Genomic DNA, 24,812 nt, shown 5'->3' on the forward strand with positions numbered 1-24,812 from the left:
ACCCGCCAAAATAGGCGGGTTGGGCTGGAAAATCGGGACCGCCAAATAGCAAAAGCCCGCCTAACCCGCACCGCTTAAACCGCGGGATTTGGCGGCTTCGGCGGCTTCGGCGGGGCGGGGCGGGCTTTCCCGTCGGGCTAAGGTTTTTTTTAGTGAGGGGGGGTATTTTTGCAATTTTTTTACCAAAACCTAACTTCTCCCAACCTAACTTACAAGAGTATGAAGATAAAAATTGAGTGTTTTGAATTATGTTTGTTATTTTGGAGACAATATTTATAATTATATTTTGGATTATGTTTATTTTGTTTTGGAGAGAATATTTATACTTATATTTTGAATGAAAATTTGGTTTATAATTATATTTATTAGATATTTATAATTACAAAGACTTTAATATTTGTGAATATAAAAAATATAATTTTTTATGCCATTAGAAATTATAAATTTATTAATATGGTTGTGAAATTATATATATTACTTAGTAGTTAATAGTAAAAAAAAAAAGAGGAGCTTTGGCGGGCTTAGCCCGCCAGCCCGCCAACCCACAGTTAGGCGAGGCGGGCTAGGATTCTATGACTGCCTTACTAGGCGGGGCGGGATGGGCCAGCCCGCCAAAGAGCGGGCTTCTGGCGGGGCAGGGCGGGCTTCCCCGCTTGCCACCCCTATTTGTATGTTGATATTTGGAGTGCGAATCTGTTTGCTTTCTGATGGGATTTAAAATCAATTATTTGCTTTTCTGAACTTTACTAGTTCAATATTTTAGTCTATTAAAAGATCTATTGTAAATGTTATAAACTGTTGATTTTAACAAAATAATTATGTCTGAATCTCATATGCTGTTTTGTACCTTCTGTTGGTTTCAAATGTATTTTTTCAAGAAGTGGCTAAATAGATATGATGTTAGGTTTGTTTTGATTTGATCCTGTCTCTAGAAAAAAATAGACAGAAATACAAAGAGATATTGATTAGAGACCGATATTTTCTGCTTACACTTCTAGGAAATACAAGAACTGCAAGTATTTCTGTCTTAGATGCTTATAATATAATACCAGTATTTAAACTCAGATCACATAAAATGTTTACAACCCTGAATTCATGCTATAGGTTGGGTATATATTACTGTCTACAAACTTAAAGAACAAGGAATTTGCTTGCATATGTTATTTGTCTTTCATCTTCCATCATCACATCTGTTCAATTTTAATATTTTTTATGAAAATATTGCTAGGTATATGCAAAAGTCAAGGAGTGCTCTGAATTACTTTCTGTTGAAAACTTTGCTATTGAGCTTGCCAAGCACTTTATATCATTCTATAGGCAGGTTGGTGAATGATAAAATACAGTATAATATCATTATTCAAATAAATCTACATTTGTTTTCTTTTATCTTTTATAATCCTCTTGCACCATGCTCATTCTTTTAAAATTTTCTTTGACCAAATTATTTATATCACATTAACCGCTTTCTAGGTTTTTTTTAATAATTTTATTTAATATTTAATTAAATCGGTTGAACCCCGATCGAACTAGTAAACTATTGAATCAATAATCTCATCGGTTTATTAACCGGTTTGATTCTGAGAACCTTAGTAAAAATATGTGTCTTTAAGAGGAATTTTCGTCTAGTTGTAAGTATAATTCTAAAAATTGAATTGGATAGACTGATTCAATCGGTTAACCAAAAATTGATTTTTTATTGGTTCGACAGAAGTAAAAAAACTATTTGATAAAAAATCGGTGAAAGAACCAGTCAAAATGACAATTAACTGGTATATCATTTGAACCGGACGAATTTTTTAAAGATTTCCAGTTTTAATTTAAATAAAAAACCCAGAAAACCCCGCCCTCCTTTTTCTGTCTCACAAACGATGATACAAATCCTACCACCAAACCCTATCACAGGCTCAGAGTTGCAGCCACCTTCAAACCTCAGAACGCCACCACTATCGCCGCCGGCGGTGACAGCCAGAAGTTGCCGTCGTCGCCCCTCGAAGGTCTGCTCGGCTCTCTTCTCTTGGATACGCTTCTCCTCGACGTCGCTAGAAGGTCGATTCGGAGCTGTTGGCGTCGCCGTCTCTGTCTTCGTCGTCAAGCCAGTCTCCGTCGTCGTCGTCGTTGTCGTCGTCGTCGTCGGCCCTGAACTCGTCTTCTCTGTCCTCTTCGTGAAGCCTCTGTCTTCGAGCCCCCTCTCTCTTCCTCTCTCTGTGTCCGAGCTCACTTCCCTTCCTTCCTCGCCGTCACTTCCCTTCCTCTCTCGCCGCTGGTATTTATGTTTGCTTATTTTGTTAATTTTACTGATTCTGAGTTGCTGAAATCTGATTCTGAGTTTTATTTTAAATTTTTGTTAATTTTTGATTATTTTGTTAAATTTTGATGGATGATGGCTGGTGGTGTTTTGTTAAATTTCCTGAAATAATTTTGTTATTCTGAGTTGCTGATTTCCTGAAATAATTTTGTGTTCTGAGTTGGGATTGTTGCTGATGTGATTCTGAATTTAGTTGGGATTCTTTGCTTAGTTTTTTTGTTTTTGGATTCTCTGGCTTTGGATGCTGAGAAGATTTTGGATTCTGAGTTTTTGTTGAATACTTGATTAGCATTAAGGATACAAATGTAATCGAACAAGATTCGGTTCAAGAAAGAATGATAGAAGAGTAGTTAGACACTTGGTTTGTTAGTTATTCGGTTTTTAGTTCAAAATAATATGATCCGTGTGAATTGATCCTCAATAATTCTGTTCTCAATTCTAATTTCAATTGCAAAATTTCTAGTTGTTTTATTTTAATAAATAAACACTTTCTAAAAAGATTTCCTAATAAAAAGGGTGGCATTGTACTAAAAAGGGAAGGAATAAGGCAAGCGGTATGTTAATTTCTCAACCTTACCTTAAAAGAATCCTTCCCCTACGCTGCGTTCTTGGAAAAAAAAAATGGAGGTGAAATCAAAATAATATAATTCTAAAAAGTAAGAGCAGCAAATCAAGTACATGTAAAAAGAGACATGTCTTTGAAATCATTTCTTTGTTTCTTATATCACAAGAATTCCTCTTGTGCTCATCACCATTCTCTTCTGATTCTCTTGGAGTGCTTATCTTGATTGCCAAGCAATTGAGCTTGATTACAGTTTAGTAGTTAATTAAAAAAAGGGTAAAGTATATTTTTTGTCCCTGAAGTTTGATGAAAGTTTCAAAAATACTCCTAGGTTTTATTTTGTTTCAATTTTGTCCTAGATGTTTTCGATTTGCATCAAATATACCCCTGACAGCCTAATTTTTCAAAAAGTTTAAGACTAATTCAACAACAATTTCATAAGAACAACCTTCAACACAAACACATCAAGCATAATTTTCATGCATTATTGTTAGATTGGTCTTAAATTTTTTGAAAATTTAGCCGTCGATGGTATATTCGATGCAAATCGAAAACTTTTGGGACAAAATTGAAATAAAATAAAACTTAGGAGTATTTTTAAAACTTTTGCCAAACTTCAGAGACAAAAAGTATACTTTACCCTTAAAAAAAATTATTGTGAATTTTTAATGATAAAATATGAACAAGTTACCATGTGAAATGGTAAAATTTTGAATTTTATTAGTTTAGAAAACATTGAATTTGAATATTTGAAATTATATATTGAAATTTTAATGATTTTATTGTATATTTAATTAAACCGGTTCAACCATAGTTTGACACCGGTTGGACCATTGAACCTCTCACTTGACCGGTTCAATGCTGGGTCGGTTCTCGCAACCTTGTTCTAAATGGATCTGGTGAGTTATTATTTATGAGTTATTTTAACAAAAATATCAAACGTTTATTGAAATTAGTATTTGAAATGTCAGGTGATATTAGTTAAATGGGGATCTGTTCGCAATCCTAGATTTACAAATGGCTACTTTGTCATTTCTGTGTGCTATGTTGCTTATCCTCATCTTTTGTTGTCTAATCCTTTATTATTCTACACAGATTAATTTATTAGCAAGCAAAAGGTAGTTAGTAAATAAGTTAAAAAATAACAAAAATTAAATTGTGATAAACCTGTTATATTAGATTCTTTTAATTGTGTTCAAGAATTAATTTATTAATATAATACACCATTATACCTAAGCAGTTGGTCTAACTGTCTGACTTAGACGTTTTTGTGGATCAACTGGGAGATAGTTTCTCAATAACTAGGAGCCAGAAATCTGGAACTTACAGTGCACTTATTGATATTTTAATCCCCTTTTTCTCCTTGCATGTGTGAGTTCTTGAGTTGTATAAGATCAGAGGATTAAAGTTGTTGCTCTTCTGCAGATGGCGAGATATTGATAATACAAAGTAACGCACAGAGGAATCAATGCAGTTATAAAGGTGAAAATCTGTTCTTCACTTAATGCTTTTGGTCTATAAGCTTCCTACAGACAGCAGAAATTCAATTATTGGAACAATTTTATCAACAATTGGGGTATGTTGAGGAATTTGCTAAAAGGGAATTTTGGGGGGGTACATTTGAAATTATTTATGGGTGGGTCATTAAATGACTCCTGACCCTTAGTAGTTTGAGTTGTTTCTTTTCTTCCTGTAATGACATGAAAGCATGTACCAAGAAAATCTCATGCCGAAGCTTTACCAAATTGACACATCCAAAACCGCACCTTCATGTCCGAACCCCCATAGATGCTTCCATCATCAAGACAGGCTTCATGCCCCAAACATGCCGTTTCAATTTCCTGATCAGGGCCTGTGTTCAACGGGGCGAATTGCGCCGTGCTCGGAAACTGTTCGACGGAATGCCTCACAGAAACACCTTCTCTGCTAACATGATGATCATGGGTTACATACAATCTGGCGATCTTGCCACTGCAACTAACTTGTTTGATGGCATGGATGATCGCAATGCTGTTTCCTGGACAATGCTGATTGGCGGCTATGCTCAGAACAATAGGTTTCGTGAAGCCTTTGGTCTTTTTGTTGAGATGTGTAGGCATGGAGTTGAACCAGATTATGTTACATTTTCCACTCTCTTATCTGGGTTCACTGAGTTCGATTCTGTCAATGAAGTAACCCAGGTTCATGCCTATGTCGTTAAGTTGGGGCATAATTCGGCCATGGTAGTTTCCAACTCATTGCTTGATTCTTACTGTAAAACCCGCAGCCTCGGGTTAGCTTGTCAGCTGTTTGAGCACATGCCTATGAAGGATTCTGTCACTTACAATGCATTAATGGCAGGGTATTCAAAAGAGGGGTTGAATCAGGAGGCCTTAAACCTGTTCTTCAGGATGCAGGATTTGGAGTTTAAGCCTACAGAATTTACTTTTGCTACAGTTTTGTGTTGTGGGATACAGTTGGATGATATAGAATTTGGGCAACAAGTTCACAGTCTTCTGCTGAAGACTAATTTTGTGTGGAATGTGTTCGTGGCAAATGCTTTGCTTGATTTCTACTCGAAGCATGACCGGGTTGCTGAAGCACAGAAACTTTTTAATGAGATGCCAGAGTTGGATGGCATCTCTTACAATGTACTTATCACATGTTATGTGTGGAACGGAAGATTCAAAGAATCTATTGAACTATTCAGGGAGTTACACCTCACTAGATTTAACAGAAGGCAATTCCCATATGCTACGTTGCTGAGCATGGCTGCAAATGCATCGAACCTGGAAATGGGTAGGCAAATTCATTCCCAGGCTATTGTAACAGCTGCCATTTCAGACAATATGATTGGGAATTCTTTGGTTGACATGTATGCTAAATGTGACAGATTTGGGGAAGCAAATAGGATTTTTGCAAATTTGGCTCTTCAAAGTTCAGTTCCATGGACAGCCCTGATCTCGGGTAATGTTCAGAAGGGACACCCTGAAGAAGGTATAAAGCTATTCATTGATATGCAAAGAGCTGAAAAGACTGCAGATGCAGCTACCTATGCCAGCATCCTAAAAGCCTGTGCAAATTTAGCCTCACAGGCTCTGGGAAAGCAGTTACACTCGCACATAATTAGATCAGGATGCCTTTCAAATGTATTTTCTGGGAGTGCACTGCTTGACATGTATGCGAAATGTGGATCCATCGAAAATGCACTTCAAATGTTTCAAGAGATGCCAGTTAGGAATTCAGTCTCCTGGAATGCACTGATTTCAGCTTATGCACAAAATGGAGATGGTGAAAATACTCTTAGGTCATTTGAACAAATGGTTCATTCAGGTCTGAAACCAAATGCTGTTAGTTTCCTTAGTGTGCTGTGTGCATGCAGCCATTGTGGTCTAGTTGAAGAAGGATTGCAATACTTCAACTCCATGACTCAAATATATGAAGTTACTCCTAAACGAGAGCATTATACTTCAATGGTCGATATGCTTTGTCGGAGTGGGAGATTCGAGGAGGCAGTGAAAATGATGGCTCAGATGCCTTTTGAACCTGATGAAATAATGTGGTCATCAGTTCTAAACTCCTGCAGAATCCATAAAAATCAAGAGTTGGCAAAGAAAGCAGCAGACCAATTATTTAGCATGAAGGAGCTCAGAGATGCTGCTCCATATGTTAGCATGGCCAATATATATGCAGAAGTTGGTGAATGGGAAAATGTAGGGAAGGTGAAGACGGCCATGAGAAGCCGAGGAATTAGAAAAGTGCCGGCTTACAGTTGGGTCGAAATCAAACACAAAACTCATATTTTTTCAGCAAATAACAAGTCTCACCCACAGATGAAAGAGATCACAAGGAAGCTTGATGATCTGGAGGAGCAAATGGAGAAAGAAGGGTACAAGCCTGACTTAAGCTGTGCCCTTCACAATGAGGATAACGAACTGAAGGCAGAATCCCTTAAATATCACAGTGAACGCATTGCCATTGCATATGCACTGATCAGCACCTCAGAAGGGTCACCGATTGTAGTAATGAAGAATATAAGAGCTTGTACAAATTGCCATGCTGCAATCAAGGCAATATCCAAGATAGTTGGTAGGGAAATCACAGTGAGAGATTCAAGTAGGTTCCATCATTTCAGAGATGGAATCTGCTCCTGTAGGGACTACTGGTAGTGGTAGGTTGCAATTCAAAATCATGTTGCTTGTTTACTTCTTATTCTTAAATAAAACTTTGTAAAAGTTGGTCATCCCTAAGTTTTCAGGAACACATGATGAACATGCCTGTATTTTCTTTATCCGGGCTTCTGAGTTCTCAGATTGAGCTTTCTTTTCACTTAAGAGTATTGAAAGTCTATTGTTGAGAGATTTAGGCTCTTGCTGATATATTACCAAAAGAAACACTTCTGTGGAAGCTGAAGCTGCTTAGATCAGCTTCTGCATATGCCAACTCACGCCTTCATGCTGTAAAAGCTCAGACTTTGATACTATCCAGGTTCATACTCTGACACTGTCAATCTCATATCAGTCATAATTTAGGATCATACGTACTTGTTAACTTATAACTTTGTGTTTACTTAGCAGAAATGCTTTTCTTTCTCAATAAAAATATAAAAAAGTAAAAACTTTGCTGACAGATTTTTACTTTGAAAACATTATCTTGATGAAAACGCTTAAGATTAACTAAGTTGACTGAAATGCTTGACTTCTGTTCATTCTTCAATATTGGTGCACCTTTATTTTTTCTGAAATGTGGAAACTGAAACTGAGGTTTCATCATTTGTCCTCTTAGTGAAAAAGACGAATTACTACCTAGCAAAGAGGAAGACGAAAGGCTACGTAAGTTATTAGCTAACTCTGAGCTATGTAAATTTGCAGACAGTGGACATTTCCTATTCCTGGTATGATTCCCTCCATTGCTGTTTTTCTTCATCTAACGTTCTTGTACTTGTGGAGTAAAGATATCTAATATGTTATCGAAAGTCTTAATGGATCCTAATATGGTGCCTCTGTTTTCCGCTAGCAGGAAGGCAACATTGACCTGGTAACAGTCATCAAGGGAACTTCTTTCTACCGCTGTGTAAAGAAGCATGATTATGTATCAGATTATATACCGCCAACGCCTACGGAATTCAAAGAAGTACTCTTACAGTTAAATATTATGATAAAGTTGATCATATAAGGCATCAACACAGTTAACAAGTCTGCAGTGTTTAAACAAGCTTATCATGTCAAGTTGATGTCTTGGTGAGTCATGCTATATGAGATAAAGTTTAAAATCTATCAGAAATATATATGGTACTCCAAAGTGGGAAACTTGATTGAACTTGCTAATATCTTAGTTGGTCAAATCATGTATCTATGCTATATCTTCAGATGTGCAGCCATGCTTTCTTGATTCATCTTCTTTTCTTTTCTTTTTATTTTATTAATTAATAGAAGTTGCAATCATGTCCCCTTTCACTTATAATGCTTGCAGGCTATTGAACACTCTGACAAGTCCTGTAATGTTGTCAACTTTGGAGGATGGAACAATTGTAAAGGGCCTTGCTGGACTTCCTTCAGAGGGACCTGTTATATATGCTGGGTATCACATGCTGCTCGGAATTGAACTCGGACCATTAGTTTCTCGAATTTTGACCGAAAGAGATATCCTTGTCGAGGGATAGGACATCCATTGATGTTTAGGAGAAATGATGCCAGACTACTGCCAGATTTAGCTTCTTTTGATTCTTTCAATGCTGTTCCTGTTGCTGCAACTAACCTATTCAAGCTTTTGTCTTCCAAGTCTCATATCTTATTATATCCTGGAGGGATGCGTGAGGCTCTTCACAGGAAGGTAAATTCCAATATGTAGTTTTCTTTTTTTGGCAACAAGTTATTGCCATCTTTCATATTGAAACAATTGCTCGTTTTACTCCCTCTGTTCTGGCTTGTATACCATCTTGGACATGAAAGAGCGTATGAAAATGTGAATTGAATGAGTTGTCACTAACTCAGTATACTGAGAAACATTTATTTGAGTTTATTTGATAGTGTAAGGGTTTTACATTGTTATTCAATTAGATACTTACCTTTGTAAGACTTGGATATTTGCTGATATGGTAATGCATATTTGAATATTTGCATTAAACATATACTGAACATTTTAATGATTTTCAGGGTGAAGAATACAAGTTATTCTGGCCTGAACAATCTGAGTTTGTTAGAATGGCAGCTTGATTCGGAGCTAAAATAGTACCTTTTGGTACTGTTGGAGAAGATGATCTTGCTGAGGAGCTTGGATCTTTGCCGAGCTATAATCATTTTACTTTACAAAGTGATTGTGCCCTTCAAGTGCTTGTCATGGAGACAAAAGCATGACCATATTGTTTATGGATGATGGTAGGATTTAATTTTGATTCATTAATCATATCTTATACTTCAAGGATTTTGACTTTTCAGGTGACTGTTAAGTGTTAACTGAAGAAGTTTAAATACTGTGATACTACATTATTCAAAAAATTCAATGTAAGATGCATAGCAGATAAAAATTGCACCCTGAAATTTGGTGGTAATTATTCAATGTGTGATCTGTTAGTCTAATATATGAGATAAAATGAGTACATAAAAAATTTATATGATATTGACTTAAATTTATATATAGATATATTTTATGTTTGTTTGACAGGTACGAGATATATTTTATATTTTATGTTTATTTATATATAGACAGGGAGAAATCTTATGGACTATATTTACAAGTGGAATCCGAGGTTGAGAAATGTTGGGCTTTTTTAAGGAGAAAAGAGAAAGTGACCCTTGCAGAAACATAGTGACCCTCGAAATTTGAATGTTGGAAACCAAACCTGTTGGTGTCTTGTCTGTCTTTCTTTCTTTCTTTCTTTTGTTTTTTACCTCCTCTTTTAATTGGTAAGATGTGCATTCCCCTATGTAAGATGAAAATGAAATCATCCATTTTTCTTTTTCCTTTTTAATAGAACAGTGCAATAATTCTTGGTTCAAATCAATAAGAGGTGAATGCGGGTTTCACGAATATAATATAGTAATAGCACTATAACCAATTATTATATACCAAATTTTGTTTCATTTGTGTTTTCTTTTAATTTTTGTAAATTGTGGTAGGCTGGTAAGCTATTAAGATTTACTTATTTGCATATAAATGTTGGTGACTTGCAGGATGATGGGCTTATTAGTTGCCACTTCAATGGCGGCATGGCAACGGGTTTTAAAAGATTTCTACGTAAATTGTGTTAGGCTGATTAAAACTCTATAGTTTACAACGTTTCATAAACGTATAGAAACCCCTCTAAAGATGCCAAGTACCAGGTTTATTTACGATGTACGCACTATTGTAGGATACTGGATTTTATAACCAAATCATAAAATTAAGATAGTACAACGACTTATAAACTAATAGAAATTTCTAAATAACCACCTGAATTTATTCAGAATTAACTAACCATAATTAGAGCCTAATTGCTGGCATACGGTAGCATATAGTTAATACTATGGTTAGATCATAGATGTGTAGTCAGTTGCTCGTTTTAGTATAAACACTTTAACAGTAGAGCAGTTATATTAGTTAGTTTGCTAATTGTAATAACTAGTATATCAATAACGTGTATATTGATTCACTCTTTTATTTATTAAATACGTATAAAAATAACAGAAAAATTGTCGTGAAAATAACAAAAAATTGAATTAGGTGAGATGATAAGTGGTTTATAATTTAACTAGAAGATATTGCGTTCAAATTTAGAGAAAACATGTTCTATGAATTATACATAACGAAGGGTATTTTAGGAGACAAAAAAGTTGGACACCAACCCATCTCATATTCCCATATATATAATAGGAAGAATATCAAGTGTATCAAGTATACCGATATTCTAGAATATAAATCTTATCTTAAACTCTGGATTTTAAATCCTAAAACTTTGAACCCTAAAATTTTAAACATTAAATTTTAAATTCTAAATTGTAAACTCTAAATTTTGAAAAGAAATTTTTTTTAAATGATTCAATACAATTTCAACTCAAAATTGAGAGAAAAGAAAATAACTAATGAGTACTATTTATCCCGCTCAACATAATCATCAAGGATAAATAGACCCAAAGCATTTTTAACACAAAACAAGAAACTACACTACTAATGAACAGATCAAATTCAACCACATATATAACCCAAAAACAACACCAGCCATAAACATATCAAAATATCAAAGTCACTTGCATTTGCATCTTATACACATAATGGAAGGCCCTATCCACATTATTCACTTTCTTTTCCATCAAACACCTCTGTTCACGTTCCCCTGCAAACAGTTATGAAAGAAGGGTTAGGTGTAGGTGTAGGTTTTAGTAATATGGAGAAAAACAATCAGTCTACTTAAATTCTTAAGTTTAAGAAGTCTCTTAAGAAAGTTTCTCAACCAAAGTTGCTTTCAGTTCAGGAAATTTGAAATGTAGAACTCTCCTTCAATCTATAAGAGGCATAATGCATGTGAAATGTATTTGTTATTCATTGGGTATATTTTTTAGTAAACACCCCAATTGACCCTCAAATAATTTCTTCAGATTAGGCACTTAGATCTCCAATAAATTTTTATTCTTTAAAAATTCTGAAAATTACTTCCGTGAATTTCAACTTCATTCATTTTTAGCAGAATCGACACCAATCATCTACAGAAGGCATACAAACGGACCTATGTTCTTCACATTCAATTTTATCTTCTCCCAAGATTGTTGCATGGTCAATTCAACAAGGAAATCAATAAAATTTGGTCGTTGTGTAACCTTACAGTTATTCTTACTTCTGCCAAAATTTCTCAACCCCAAAACCGGGGCTAAATCAATGACAAAATATCTAATTAAGAACGATAAAGCATTGAAGCAAATTGGAGTGTTGGACCATAGCATCTCCAACCTCGAATTAGTAGCAGAACTTAGAAGCAAAAATTACTAATTTCATATATTAAAAAAGTAAGCAAACTGTCACAAAATTCTCTTCCAATAACACCATCCTAAATCAAAATTCAAGGAACTATAGAAATCCTCATGGTAAGGAACAAATAGAAGTACATATTACAAAAAAAGTTTGCTACTTTTTCTTGAGAAACTCATCGGGAACAACCTTAAGCTGCTTTCTCTGCTTTGAATTGGCAATTCTCTTCAACGTATTAGGGTTCGTAATCTTCTGAAATTTGGTACCAGATCTTAAAATATTCTCCTGCTTCTTCTTCTCTCTCTCTTCCCTCTTCTTCCTCTTCTCAACCTTGTTCACGCGAATCTCCTCCTTCAGCTCCGTCATCCTCTCTCTATACGCCTTCTTGATCATCCTCTCCCTCTCCCTCTCCTCGAACGTCGTGCCCTTCCTGCTCACCTGCACCGACGAAGCCCTCTGCCTCTTCGCCTGCTTCCACTTCCGACCCGAAACTTTTCCGGCGATCACTCCATCGTAGGTCGGCCGCCCGAACACCGGCTTGTTCGGGTCATCGGATGAAGGTATGGCGGATCTCTTGGCTGGTGGAGGAACAGCTTCGTCGGTCTCCATCGAAACTGTGCCGCAATTTTCGTTGGTGTTCGTGTTGATGCCGTCTTCGGCGTCAGCTTGGGGTTTGGACTGTTCGCGCTTGCGCTTGTACGTTTTGCCGCCGAAACCCTCGTCGAGGCACCGGAAATCAACCGTGCACGCCATCGTTGTGGTAAAGTGTGATGTGCAACAACGAAACCCTAAACCTTTGCGGGTAACAGGGTTCAGAAAGATGTGAATCTTATCTCACGTTATATATAAGTATTTGGCTATTTAATTTTTTTTTTAAATGAGATTCCCTTTTCTTCAGAAATATAACATTTTTTGGGTGACTAGAAATATAACAAATTAAATATATAAGAAAATTATATTACGTAAATATATAAAAAATTTAAATTAAATATTTCGTAATTTGAAATATTCTATATCATAAAATATTTAAAATAAATGAAATTTATTATAATAAATATTTTACTATTATTATTATTATTTAAATTAATTAAATAATTATAACTAATTTTTATGTAATTATAATTATTATTAATAGATATTTGATAAAATAAATTAAAGTATATGTTATTTTGATTTTGTAGGGAAAGAAAGGTATATTTTATAAATTAAATCCATTTTATGAATTTTTTTTTATTTTACAGTTATTTAATGATCCTTGCCAACAAAAAGTTGCTATTCATAATTATTATTAAAATTAACTATTCATAAAATGAATTTAACTTATAAACACTGTTATGCTAAAAATTGTATGCAAGTATCTAATCAATACATTTTTTTACAAGATTTTTTTCAAGTGATGATGTAAAGCTAGTTTATACTGCTAACGCATAATCACTAAAATCAATAATAAAAATTACATACAAAAAATACGAGAAGACTATTAAAATTTATTATTTTTAACTATTAATTAGTCATTAATATTTAAAAATATAGAATAAAATTATTAGACTAAGATTGCCTAACATTTCTTTATCTGCATATATTTATAAGAATTTTAAGCTACCGGAAGTGATTGGTGTTGCTGCTTCCCTTCCATTCTAAGCTGTATCCGTTCTCTTTTCAATTAAAGTTCACTTGATCCCCACTTCTGATGTTAATTCCCGAATTCGATAGTTTGTATTCATTGGTTATTATTGAATACATTTCTAGCTTTTTATCATTTGAATAAAAGAAAATGTAAAAACACGTAATAACCCTATCTTTTTTTTTGTTATCACAATTTTATTTTTTATTTTTTATTTCTTAGAAGCAAATAAAAGATTGCTTGTCCTACAAGGAAAAAATATGCTGCCTAAATTTTGTAACCACTTATTTGTTCTCAATTACAATTTTATCTTTGAAAAGTTTTTAAAAATGTCCCTCCCTTTACATTCATTTTCACACTCTCTATATCTCTCACTCCATATACTTAATTGTATTTTTATGTGAAAAATTGAAAAACTACTACTATATTTATTACAACCAAACAATTTAACGTTCAAAATTTAATAAAAAGTACTCATACAATACAATAATATCAAAGTACAAAATAACTTAACGCTCCTCTTGCTTTATCTTCTGCTTCTAAAAAATAGTCGCCAAAAATCCTAAACCAAACGTGCCCAATTCATCCAAACAAAATTTGGGAGTAATCCCATATATTATACAGGAACAGAACCATTCCCGTATATGCTGCTCGTTTAAGTATGCTATTCCCCTATGATATTGCAGGATGAGAGCCATTCCCTTGTATGCATTCATTTTCTAACTGGGAGGGCTCACTATCAAAGAAGGTTTTGTGGAGAGCCCTTACACACTGTTCTGCTTCACTGTCATTTACTATTAACGAGATATTCACCTGCAGGGAAACAAAATACGAAGTTAACATACATGAAACAAAACATTTGAGAATGAAGTTAGATATTGCGCTTGAAAATAAGTGTATCCAGGTTCAAGAACCAGCTAAAGCTGGAAGGGGTTTATAGAAACCCCTTACACCTCCCCCATGTGTGTGCATGAACATAAATAAAGGAATTTAGAATACTGTTATAACTTTTTACATATGTAAATCATAGCCTGAGTATGACAAAGCACCATGCTACAAAGCCAAAAAACATTGGTGCATGTCATGCTATCCACTTGAAGACATAATACGTTTGGTCAACACCATTTCATGCCAACTAAGATTATATATGCATGCAAAATGTACAAGGTTGATGATTTCTAGATCACTAAAGACGGGTCAAAAGGACACAAAAACCATTTTCTTAAGGTAGGGATACCTTAGATGCACCCTGAGAGATCATTTGAACATTGACGCCAAGGGTTCGAAGAACACGGAAGGCCTGCAATAAAAGGCAAATCAGTAATAAAGGAAAGTGAAAAATTAACTTACTACTGTAAATAAGTTTGAGACTGCTCACGTGGAAGGACCGAGATAGTGATATTACAAAATGAAACTCAGGATCAAAACAAAACAACAATTCTTGGAACACAATTAAGTTGGATAATTATAACACAGAACCTTCTCCAATATTAGTGATGATTTCTGAACATTTCCAATGAGAGAGATTATGGATCTATTTTGTAGGAGATTCACCACAGCAATTTTTTCCAGCTCTTCAACAACATAGTCTAGTTCCTGCTTAAGGGACTGACAATCAATTAGAATTACGCAAAGGCTGGTATACAAAAATGGCAGAGAAAGGATATTTCAATAGGTGTAAAATACAACATAATTCAAGTCTTGTCTCACTAAGTAGCGTATGTTAGGTGGTCAAATGACACCATGAGGAAAAAGTTATTAAACACCGTAACACCAGCAATATTGGAAGTAACTTAACAACAGGATATGGAGATGATCATCACTATGTCTCACCTGTTGAATTAGTTCTCTGCTCCAAAGCTTTGACGGGTCCAACGTCAAAGAAATACTGACTTCACTTGTAGCTACAACATCAACAGATATGCCCAGGTCTTCAAAAGTTGAAAACACCTGCATAAATATAGAAATATGAAGACAGGAACGAAGGTATTCATCACATAAAAGGACAGATCTGCAGGCTTTAGCTTTCTCACCTTAGCAAGGAACCCATACTGACCAAGCATGCGAGTGCTAACAATATCCAACATGGTCACATTACGTTTCAAAACAATGCTAGTTAAGACTGCCTGTAGGTGGACAAAGTAACTTAACTATAGTTGTACAAAGTCATCCTTAAGATGATAGTATTTATAATTTATTCAGGTATAGATGTTCCACAAACCTTGCTCATATCTCTTGCTTTAGTGATGAGAGTACCCGGAGCTTTGGGGTTGTAAGAATTTTTAACCCTTACTGGAATATCACCTTCTCTAGCAGGTCTCATAGACTGCGGATGTAAGACCTGCAAATCACAAATATTTCCAACAAGCTTATTCCAATATCCCAAAGCGAAGTCATATAAATTATTTTTCATAATTGTGCAGGAAAAAACTCCCAAAAAGTTCTTTAGGTAATCGCATTCTCCAATAAAGACATGACGTGTAAACCAAACCCCCCCCCCCCCTCTCTTCTCTTTTGGCAGCGGGCACGTCCCCCCTGTCTCTCTCCCCCCTCCCTTTTTAACCAAGGAATACCAGGCAGTTACAACAATAATACACTGTTATGTTCTCATTCAAAATTAGCTACACATAATAAGAACTATACAGTCTATACTTATGTTTTTCTTCTAATCCTGCTGTTCAAGATAGTTCTTAGAGGTGATAACTGATGACATACCTTGCATAGAGACCTCAGTTACAAATTTGAGACGTATCATAGAACCATTGTACAACTGATGCTTATTAATAGTTCTTCAACAAGAAGCTAAGCAAAGCTGAATGAGTTATATGGACTATGCCATGGAACAGGTATCTAGTGACGTAAGATGGATATCAAACCCAGAGGAAGATAAAGAAATCTTTTGACTCTTCCCCAAGTTATTGCCAAAAGATGAGGGAAAAAAGAGAAAGGGAAGATATAACATCTTTATGAAAGAAAGAAGTTTGGCATTTATGCACCACTTATAGAGGAAGAGGTAGAAGGGGAAGAAGGTCTGACAAAGACATCAGAGAGAAGGCAGAAGGCACAAGTGTTGTGGCACAGGAGACAGCATACTGTATATGCATACATATGATGGTATAGAATATAGATGCAAAGCAAGACTACCTTTACTCAAGAAGACAAGGAAATCAAATGATCTGGGAAGTCAAATATGAATTTGAAACAGATAAGAATTTTTATAGAAAAGTTATTTCAAAAATCTGAATTTGATAAAAGATAACTTTTTGAAGAAATGGTTATAAAATTTAAATTAAAGAAAAGTTTATCTATAAGATATTTTATTTACTTATTTCATTATGGTTTAATTACTTTGCAAGTCCTATAAGTTCACCAAATTTCACAACAATGTCATCCAATTTATACTCCAGTGAAAATTTGGTATAACAACAAAACAAAGCCCCAGGATTTGTAGGTTAAAACTTCATTGCACTATTAATGCAGAAGAACCACAGGACCCCACAGTTCTTAATAAAATGTGGAAGTCTAACTCCAAATAATGGCCAAATTAGCTTACATTATGGAAGCTACTTTCGTTTCATAATATATTGCTTTAAGTTCGTGGTGAAAATTTGGTATCTTATTTTCCCCTTGGATCAGGTCCTTCCAATACATTTCAAAGGTTGTGCTAAGAAGAAAGATTCTGAATTTCTGCCAATACCTTCCAAAGGTTTTGCCATAGAAAGACTCAAAGAAGTTGCTGCTTGTGTTATGTGGTTCTTGTGTATTGGGAGTTGGGACTAAGCAGAACGACTGCATCTTCTAGTTTGTTCCTATACCCCCGACAAGAATTATGGCAAAGAATGCATTTATGGTGTTATCTGCTGTCTCTTCATGTTAGTTTGAAGATAGAATCTCTTTCTGATATGTAGAGAGATTGAACGACATTGTTGCATTTATTTTAGTATATTGGTCCTCCTCCATAGTTTCTCCATTTTGAGGACATTGTACCCCGTAGTTGTACACTAGTAGAATTAAATTTCTACTCTAATCAAGCTTAGCGAAGTTACATAATACATCATAAGATTTATCATGTCAAATAGTAAAAATATACGAACAACGACAATAACCGACCTATATGTAACTAAGCTGTCTTAGTTTAGCAAATATAATTCTACTACAACTACTACAAAACCCTATTCCACTAGATTGGGGAGGATATGTGGGCCAGTCAAAACCACAATGTTCTATCATGAATCTTGTTATATCTAAACCTAGCGAAGTATACAAATATAAAATTTTACAAAATAAAATTTCTCATGATTTTTATGACAACAATGAGAAATGTGATTAAACCCCAAACAGAACCAAGAACACTAAATAGAATCCATAAATGTTTTATAGCAATGAGAGAAATGGTAAATAGCATATTGTCAACAGAACAAAGTAGGTGAATATAACAATACCTGAGCACCAAAATATGCAAGTTCAGCAGCCTCGTCAAATGTCAAACATGGAACCGGTTCAGCTTGTGGGCATATATTTGGATCCGAGGTTAGAACGCCATCAACATCTTTCCATACCTGTTTAAAGAACTCCACATTATCTGTTTCCTTTCTATCTCAATTCAATCATAAATGGGCAAAATAAACTCATGTACTCTCTCACTCGTAAAAATATGCAGTAATTCCTGTTAGTATTTTACATTATCAAGAAAAAACAGACACTTGCATTTCCTATAAACAGAATTATTATTAAAATGTAAACTCAACAGCTCCTTGAATGTATAAATTAACGGCACTAACGCACTTTTGACATGCAGAAGTTTTTATTACAAACCTGGATTTCTGGCAACCCAAGTGCTCTCCCAATTGTTGTAGCTGTCAAGTCACTACCCCCTCTACCCAATGTTGTAACTGCACATGATTTCCGGGCCTACAAGAAAAATACAAATGACAAATCGCATTTCCAATTTTACAAACCATTGTATCGATGCCAAAAACTATCATACCAAAAGAGAGGATGAAAAAACATAAAAATGAAAGGCATCACAAAAACCTTTCCAAGGAAGCCCGTAACAATTGGAATTGCGGGATCCGAGACCCAATCACCATGTAACCTCTTTGCAACAGCAGGGTAAGTTGCTTCCAAAATGTCCGCATTTGTGAAGTCATCAGTTGTTATAATTCCCATCTCAAAGGCATCATACTGTTGAACCATTAAATTAGCATTCATCAACAAATTACAATGAAATGGATCTATAGTTGGACAGTCAACATTAGCATTTCAGAAGTAACTTTATGAGTTGCAATTAAGGAGAACATACTTGGCGGGCCTTAATACCCAATTTATTAAGATATGCAGCAAAGATCCTAGTGGACATGCACTCTCCAAATGAAACTAAATAGTCTTGAGTCCGTCGAGTTAACTCTTTCATCATAGCCACTCCCTTCAAAAGTTGTTCCAATTCTTCAAGATGCTCTGGAAGTTTCCACATAACATATCAAGTCAGCAAAAATTCAAGTTCAAACATGAAAATTTCTTGAGCAAAGATACTAAGAAGAAAGAAAGTAAATGGCACAATTAGTTCAATACACAAGTAGATGTAATAAAATAAAAATTTCGTATAGATGTAACAAGCTCAAACTATGGTTTTTCCTTTTTCCTGTTACAATGATGATCGTTATGGCTTCAATGCAATAAAAGAAAACCAGTATGCAAATCTATGCCAAGTTACTCATGCAATGGCCAATCCATGATGCCAATTGGTACCACCACCATTTGCCTCACAAATTTCTTGGCAGAGTTATTATCAAAAGCAATCGTGCTAGATAAAGCCCTTTTAATTAGCCAACACCTTCATAAAGCATTGAATGTCAATATCATAATTCCCAAAACATAAACCACAAAACAAAATTATATATCCAAACAAGCAGTAACTAGTATAAAAGCATGTATTGTAAATAAACTCTTTTATTTAAATACATGATTGACACCCATAAGCACATTAGAATCGCACATAATGCAGCACCGAATCATCAGTGAAATCTGATCTTGTAAGAGGGTTTAATAAAATAAGTAGTATCGAATACAACCAAATCAACGATTAATCTAGTTTGGAAAGTAGCTCACTTGCAATAACATTTCTGTCTACTCCGAGCTCATCCACAGTCCTGAGTAAATAAATACAGAATACCAATGAGAAAGTAGTAGTCAATTTAAACATATTTTTTATTGTTTATTTTTTATTTTTTTCTCAAAATTCGTTAGATTTGGAAAAAGCATTGAGTAAATCAATTTCCCTTACCTGAGATGCAGATCTTTTATAGTGCTAAGCTCCTCAATGTTATCAACATTAGAAACACCGCAACTTACAGCTTTTTCTCCAGCCTAACCAAACATAAAAAGTATAAGGTTTACAACACAGATAGAACTCAACATCATCATCAACAACAATGACAACAAACAACAACAGGTCAGCTACATGGATCAAAAGATATCAGACAGAGCTCAACATCAGATAAGGAAAATTCTAAACTATATAAAACCCTAGATCACCCAGACTCAATACATCATATTACCATAATTAAAACATTTATATAAAACACACAAATCCTCCTAACTTAGAACAAAGAGATCAATGCTTCACAAACACAAGTCAACATTAATAGTTGATTTATCATAAATAAGATAACATACTAACTCCATCTAATTATTGCCGTACCACTCTTGTTTTAGTAATATAAACATAAATTCAAATAATAATTAAAAGATGTAAGTTAGACTCATCAGTGCTTCATGTTCATGATTACCATAAAGATTTTTCAAAAAAAGAAAAGGGAATAGAAAATACCAATAAAAGCAAGTTAGTTGTCTTTCCCATTGCAGATAGAACAATCACAGGCCTCTCCTCTGGAAAACTAATTATGAGGTTGGCAACTTCTCTCATCCTCTCAGCACTGGCAACCGAGGAGCCACCAAACTTCATGACACAAGTGTAACTCCTCTCTGTTTCCGAAACGACGTCGTTCTCCTCAACCAAAACATCTCTCCCTGTTGCTGCCTTGCAACAGCTCACAGTAAATGCAGGCCTATTGCCAGAACCTCTCCTTGCACCACAGCACGAAATTGGAACTGCTGCAGCTACAGACGCCGCGAATCCGATTCGACACGGCAACAAGTGAGATTGGCAATGAGATGCTTTCACAGAAGCCGCAGCGAATGTGCCGTTATAATGACCGCATAGGTTCATAGCGCTTGTCATGATTATTAACAATAAGTTATTTCAGCAAATTTACTAAATTGGAAAATGAAATCAAGAAAAATAAATATCAATAATGCTTTAAGTTATTCAATAGTTAGCCGCCAAATAATGCTTCATCTCTTTAATGCTCGATCTGCAAGAATTAACCATGACTCAATTCAGTTACAATAACAGAACACAATCAATTGAAGTTTAACGAAATATAATGCAGAAGAAATCATTTTCGTTTTTTTCTCGAAAGAAACTCTTTTCGCATTAACAGAAAAAGTTTGGGAAAGATTCTAGGAATTTATAGATACCTTGTATGAAGGAGCTTTGTTGAGAGGGTGAGAATGGAGTTATTGGAGTGTGTTAGAAAAGAAATGAGAGGTTAGGGTTTTGAAACACTGTCGTTTCGTTGGGGGCCCTGAGAAGAGGGAGGAAAAAAGGTGAGTGGTGAGTGTGCGGTGGCGGCTTTGACTGAGGTGTGTCAAGTTGTGAAGTGATGGCGAGGGAAAAATAAGTGGGGAATGGGATGGAAACAGCGGCGTCCCTCCGCACTTTCTCTCTCTCTCTTACACTCACTCTCTCTTTCTCTCTCTGTCCAAATCATATATTTCATTTCATTACTATATTAATTATTAAATTATTAAATATTAATCGTGGTGTTGTCATGGACCGCTCTAAGTATCCACACAAATGTTGCCATGTAACAATGGTCCATCATTTAACTTGGATTTTTTTCTTAAAACGTCATGCCAATAAGTGTTTGTATGAGCATTATTTAAAGATATTATTAAAGAGAAGTTTTATAAAAAATTATAAAATAAATATTAATTTTTTTAAATTTTCATAAGTTCAATGTATTGAGAAAATTATTTTTTTACTCTCTAATATTAAGTTACTTTTTAGGCAAATTATTTCTTAATTTTTTAAAATTTGATTGGCACTTGAGTGATTTATCATCTTTTTTTAGGAGTATAAAATAGGCTATTTTTTTTATATGTAAATTCTGTGAGTGTTGCACATGGAAGTGAGTGATACTAGACATGAAAGTCGGAACAGTTTTTCTGAATTATGAAGCAAAGAAAATGGACTGTCCAATTTCTTTATTAAAAAAATAAAGAACACAAATCATTTGTGTAGAAAGAAAAATCGGAGAGTCCAATTTGTACTTTTATTTTTTTTTATTTTGAAAACAAAAATCGGATGGTCCAATTTTAATATTAAAATTTTTTTGATTATCTAAAACACAAATCGGACGGTCCGACTTGTATAATGCAAATTTTAATTTTTTAAACACAAATCGGAGGGTCCGATTTGCTCTTGACACCACAACTGCATAAAACACCCATACACTCCATAACTGCATCCTACATCATTACCCCTTCCATATCTAAATTAAAAAGTGTATAAAATACTTCAAATTGTTTGATAATTATTCAGTAATATTTTTTTATACCTTTTACTCTCTTCTTGAAGTATCTTGTGGTAACAAATTAATACATAGGAATAATCACTCTTCCTCCAAAATGAATATAAGAATTTCTAAAGACCTTTCTTAAGAAATCAAAATTCTAAAAGATAAAATAAAATATAAGAATTGATGCCACTTTTTTTTTTTAAATATACCTAGTGAAATACAGGTTTATGAAGGGATACAGTAATTTATGATCATATGATATTTATATGAGTAAAACTATTCTCACCTCCTAAGTTAACTTTGAATGTCAAATTAAATACACTCAATTCTAATAAATTTTAATAAAAAAATATACTTTTATAGTTTTATTTTTAAAATAATATATATTTGAATTTGTTAATCTTTTAAATATTAAGAAGACAATTAAAGGATAAATTAAAACTCGTAATAATTACTTTTTCAAATTTTATACCTAACCTTTTAATAACGCATAAAAACTCTCAAATAAAATTTATACAGTTAAATATCTCAATTTTTTCGATTTTACTTATTATTTTTACTGTTTACAGAAAATATCATACACACACTATGAAATAATGTCTTGTCTTGAATTATATCTTTGTATAATCTTCATATTTTATTTCAATAAAAAAAAAGTGAATACTGTTTTTTTAAGAGACACTTCAATTAAAAGTGTAAAACAACCATGATAGCCAAGGATAATATAATAGATGATTACTCCAAACCAAGGTTCAGAAAATCGGACCGGTCATCGAACCACTCTAGTTACTGGTTCATTAGTTCATTAGTTCAACCGGTTCAACCGTAATTCAACCGAAAAAAACCATTTTATAATAAACACCTGATTCTATAAAAATTCAATGAATAAAACGACGAGTTCTAAACACTCTTCTCCTGCATTTTTTACTTCAAAAGGAGATCATAAACAACTAGTTCTATGAATAAACAAACTACAATGATATGCAATGCCAAAAATAGGCCAATGATAAAATAATAAAGGGTTTCTCTCTTCAATTCTATGTTCAAGTTTGTAGCATACCAGAATCAACAAAATAATACCGTTAAAATAGTCTTCCTTCTTAATTCTTATATACCTCAAAGAATTTCCTATAAAATGAAAGTGGAACACAACACACAGCTTTAAAACAAAAACAAAACAACACTCAAAAATCAATCACCTCTTCTAAACTCAGCCTTAAAACAAAACAGAACAACTTTCAGAGTATGAGCATTAATCACAAAAAATTAATTTCTGAAACAACAAAAACAGCAGAACAACATTCAGAGTTTGAGCATTGATCACAAAATATTGATTTATGAAACAAAACAAATACAGAAGAACAACATTCAGAGTTTGAGCATTGATAACAAAAAATTGATTTCTGAAACAAAACAAACACTGCAAAACCAACAGAACAGCATTTAGAGTTTGAGCATTGATCACAAAAAAATAATTTCTGAAACAAAACAAACAATCAACAAAACAATGAAAACAGAATTTTTTTTTCCTTCAGAAGAAGAAAACAATGAAAACATGAAGCATATAATAAATCAATGATCACCAGTATCCAGCAAGAATCTCAAAGATAACAATAAATACACAACAACAATTTAGCAAATAAACAAGAACAAGACCTAAATAGAAAATCCAACAAATTAAATCACAGAAACCTAACAATTTAGCAAATTAAAACAACAGCAGCCCAACAATTTAGCGAATTATCAACTTAACAGGTTCAAGAACAGAAAATCACAACAAAAAAATAAAAAATAAAAATAACAGAAGAACAACAGAACAACAACACAAGAACAATTAGCAAATTAACAAGTTCACACTAACAGTTAAAATTTACCAGAGGAACACTAATGCAAGTGGAATCATCATGCTAATATGTTTTCTACAAAGATGCTATTTGTGCAGCTAAAATTTACTAATTACTAAGATCCAATTATTCTAATTTCACATGCAATCAACTTACTAAGTTTTTAAAAGCTAAAAATGATAAAACCAATCCGAAATATGGTTAAAGCATTTCATCAAACATGTTGAGTGCGGTAAACTTGAAACGAAATAAGATAATTCAAAGCTTAGTATCAATGTGATAGAGAGAAGAGAACATAACTCTTGTATACTTTAATTCAGTCTATGAAAAAAATCCAAACCACTGCCAAATCAAATAGTTACTTATTATAATAGAAATAAGAAGTTGCAGAGTTTCAAGCAGAGTATTGGTGTTGTGTGAGTGTATTGTCTGGTGGTGGGTTTAGGGAACTCACGGCGGCGACAAAAGAGAGCAGTTCGACGGCTAGGTGGAGCGCACGGGTTGGTCGCAGAGTTTGAAGCAGGGCAATGTGGCTTCCGGACGAACGCGAACCCGAACGGTGAACGGCGAGTGAACGCTAACGGTGAACGCCGAGCAAACTTGAACGGCGAAGAACGCGAATGAAGACGACGGCTGAACGAAGGCGCGAACGTTAACGGCAACCAACGGCGGCGGAAGCGCGGCTGAGCAGACAAAGACGACGGACGCCGAGCTCGAGGAAGCAGCTGCGATCGGTGACAGCGAACGGGGGTTGAAGACTTGGAGCACGAGGGAAGCTAGATAGACGGACGGACGGCGGCAGTATGCCACTCCTTGCGGCGGCGGTGGTGTAGGCTTACAGTGCTAGGGTTTTTTTGTTGAGTTTCTGTGAATAAAAGAAACGGAGGGAGAAAGGGAGAAAGAAAAGAAGGAGCTT

General features: G+C 34.4%; 3 protein-coding genes across 7 annotated transcripts; 1 reads left to right on the plus strand and 2 right to left on the minus strand.

Moving 5' to 3' along the window:
• Window positions 1-1,872: 1,872 nt before the first annotated feature.
• Window positions 1,873-9,886, plus strand: LOC130935612 (putative pentatricopeptide repeat-containing protein At2g01510). 3 transcript variants are annotated; one of them, XM_057865432.1, is made up of 7 exons: window positions 1,873-2,263; window positions 4,293-7,334; window positions 7,632-7,740; window positions 7,866-8,086; window positions 8,319-8,678; window positions 9,002-9,223; window positions 9,551-9,886. In XM_057865432.1, the coding sequence occupies exon 2, from the start codon at window positions 4,568-4,570 to the stop codon at window positions 7,013-7,015; it is 2,448 nt and encodes an 815-aa protein (XP_057721415.1). In that variant the 5' UTR covers window positions 1,873-2,263; window positions 4,293-4,567; the 3' UTR covers window positions 7,016-7,334; window positions 7,632-7,740; window positions 7,866-8,086; window positions 8,319-8,678; window positions 9,002-9,223; window positions 9,551-9,886. The 3 variants fall into 3 exon arrangements, with proteins under 3 accessions (XP_057721415.1, XP_057721417.1, XP_057721416.1); XM_057865434.1 differs by lacking the exon at window positions 9,551-9,886 and having other exon boundaries at window positions 4,293-7,017; window positions 7,098-7,334; window positions 9,002-9,462; XM_057865433.1 differs by lacking the exon at window positions 9,551-9,886 and having other exon boundaries at window positions 4,293-7,017; window positions 7,105-7,334; window positions 9,002-9,462.
• A 1,843-nt stretch (window positions 9,887-11,729) lies between these two features.
• Window positions 11,730-12,614, minus strand: LOC130932887 (uncharacterized). The gene has a single exon (XM_057862343.1). The coding sequence runs from the start codon at window positions 12,537-12,539 to the stop codon at window positions 11,943-11,945; it is 597 nt and encodes a 198-aa protein (XP_057718326.1). The 5' UTR covers window positions 12,540-12,614; the 3' UTR covers window positions 11,730-11,942.
• Window positions 12,615-13,656: 1,042 nt separating this feature from the next.
• LOC130935245 (aspartokinase 2, chloroplastic-like) lies at window positions 13,657-24,812 on the minus strand. Of its 3 annotated transcripts, none has more exons than XM_057864889.1 (14): window positions 24,351-24,812; window positions 20,240-20,642; window positions 19,694-19,776; window positions 19,519-19,559; window positions 18,713-18,867; window positions 18,445-18,594; window positions 18,226-18,321; window positions 17,853-17,969; window positions 15,632-15,751; window positions 15,444-15,536; window positions 15,244-15,360; window positions 14,890-15,018; window positions 14,648-14,710; window positions 13,657-14,223 (listed from the first exon to the last, which is right to left on the minus strand). In XM_057864889.1, the coding sequence occupies exons 2-14, from the start codon at window positions 20,636-20,638 to the stop codon at window positions 14,083-14,085; spliced, it is 1,704 nt and encodes a 567-aa protein (XP_057720872.1). In that variant the 5' UTR covers window positions 20,639-20,642; window positions 24,351-24,812; the 3' UTR covers window positions 13,657-14,082. The 3 variants fall into 3 exon arrangements, with proteins under 3 accessions (XP_057720872.1, XP_057720870.1, XP_057720871.1); XM_057864887.1 differs by lacking the exon at window positions 24,351-24,812 and adding an exon at window positions 20,950-21,328 and having other exon boundaries at window positions 20,240-20,783; XM_057864888.1 differs by lacking the exon at window positions 24,351-24,812 and adding an exon at window positions 20,950-21,319 and having other exon boundaries at window positions 14,890-15,006; window positions 20,240-20,783.

This window comes from Arachis stenosperma, chromosome 6 (assembly GCF_014773155.1).
Source record: "Arachis stenosperma cultivar V10309 chromosome 6, arast.V10309.gnm1.PFL2, whole genome shotgun sequence".
NCBI lineage: Eukaryota > Viridiplantae > Streptophyta > Magnoliopsida > Fabales > Fabaceae > Arachis > Arachis stenosperma.

Excerpts from the sequence above, each read along its gene's own strand:
- LOC130935612 (XM_057865432.1), top strand. The coding sequence starts at position 4,568 with ATGAAAGCATGTACCAAGAAAATCTCATGCCGAAGCTTTACCAAATTG.
- LOC130932887 (XM_057862343.1), bottom strand. The coding sequence starts at position 12,539 with ATGGCGTGCACGGTTGATTTCCGGTGCCTCGACGAGGGTTTCGGCGGC.
- LOC130935245 (XM_057864887.1), bottom strand. The coding sequence starts at position 20,650 with ATGACAAGCGCTATGAACCTATGCGGTCATTATAACGGCACATTCGCT. Across the intron at positions 19,777-20,239 it reads CAACTAACTTGCTTTTATTG|GCTGGAGAAAAAGCTGTAAG; the intron begins GTATTTTCTATT and ends ATGTTTGGTTAG. Across the intron at positions 17,970-18,225 it reads TTGGGTTGCCAGAAATCCAG|GTATGGAAAGATGTTGATGG; the intron begins GTTTGTAATAAA and ends TTCTTTAAACAG.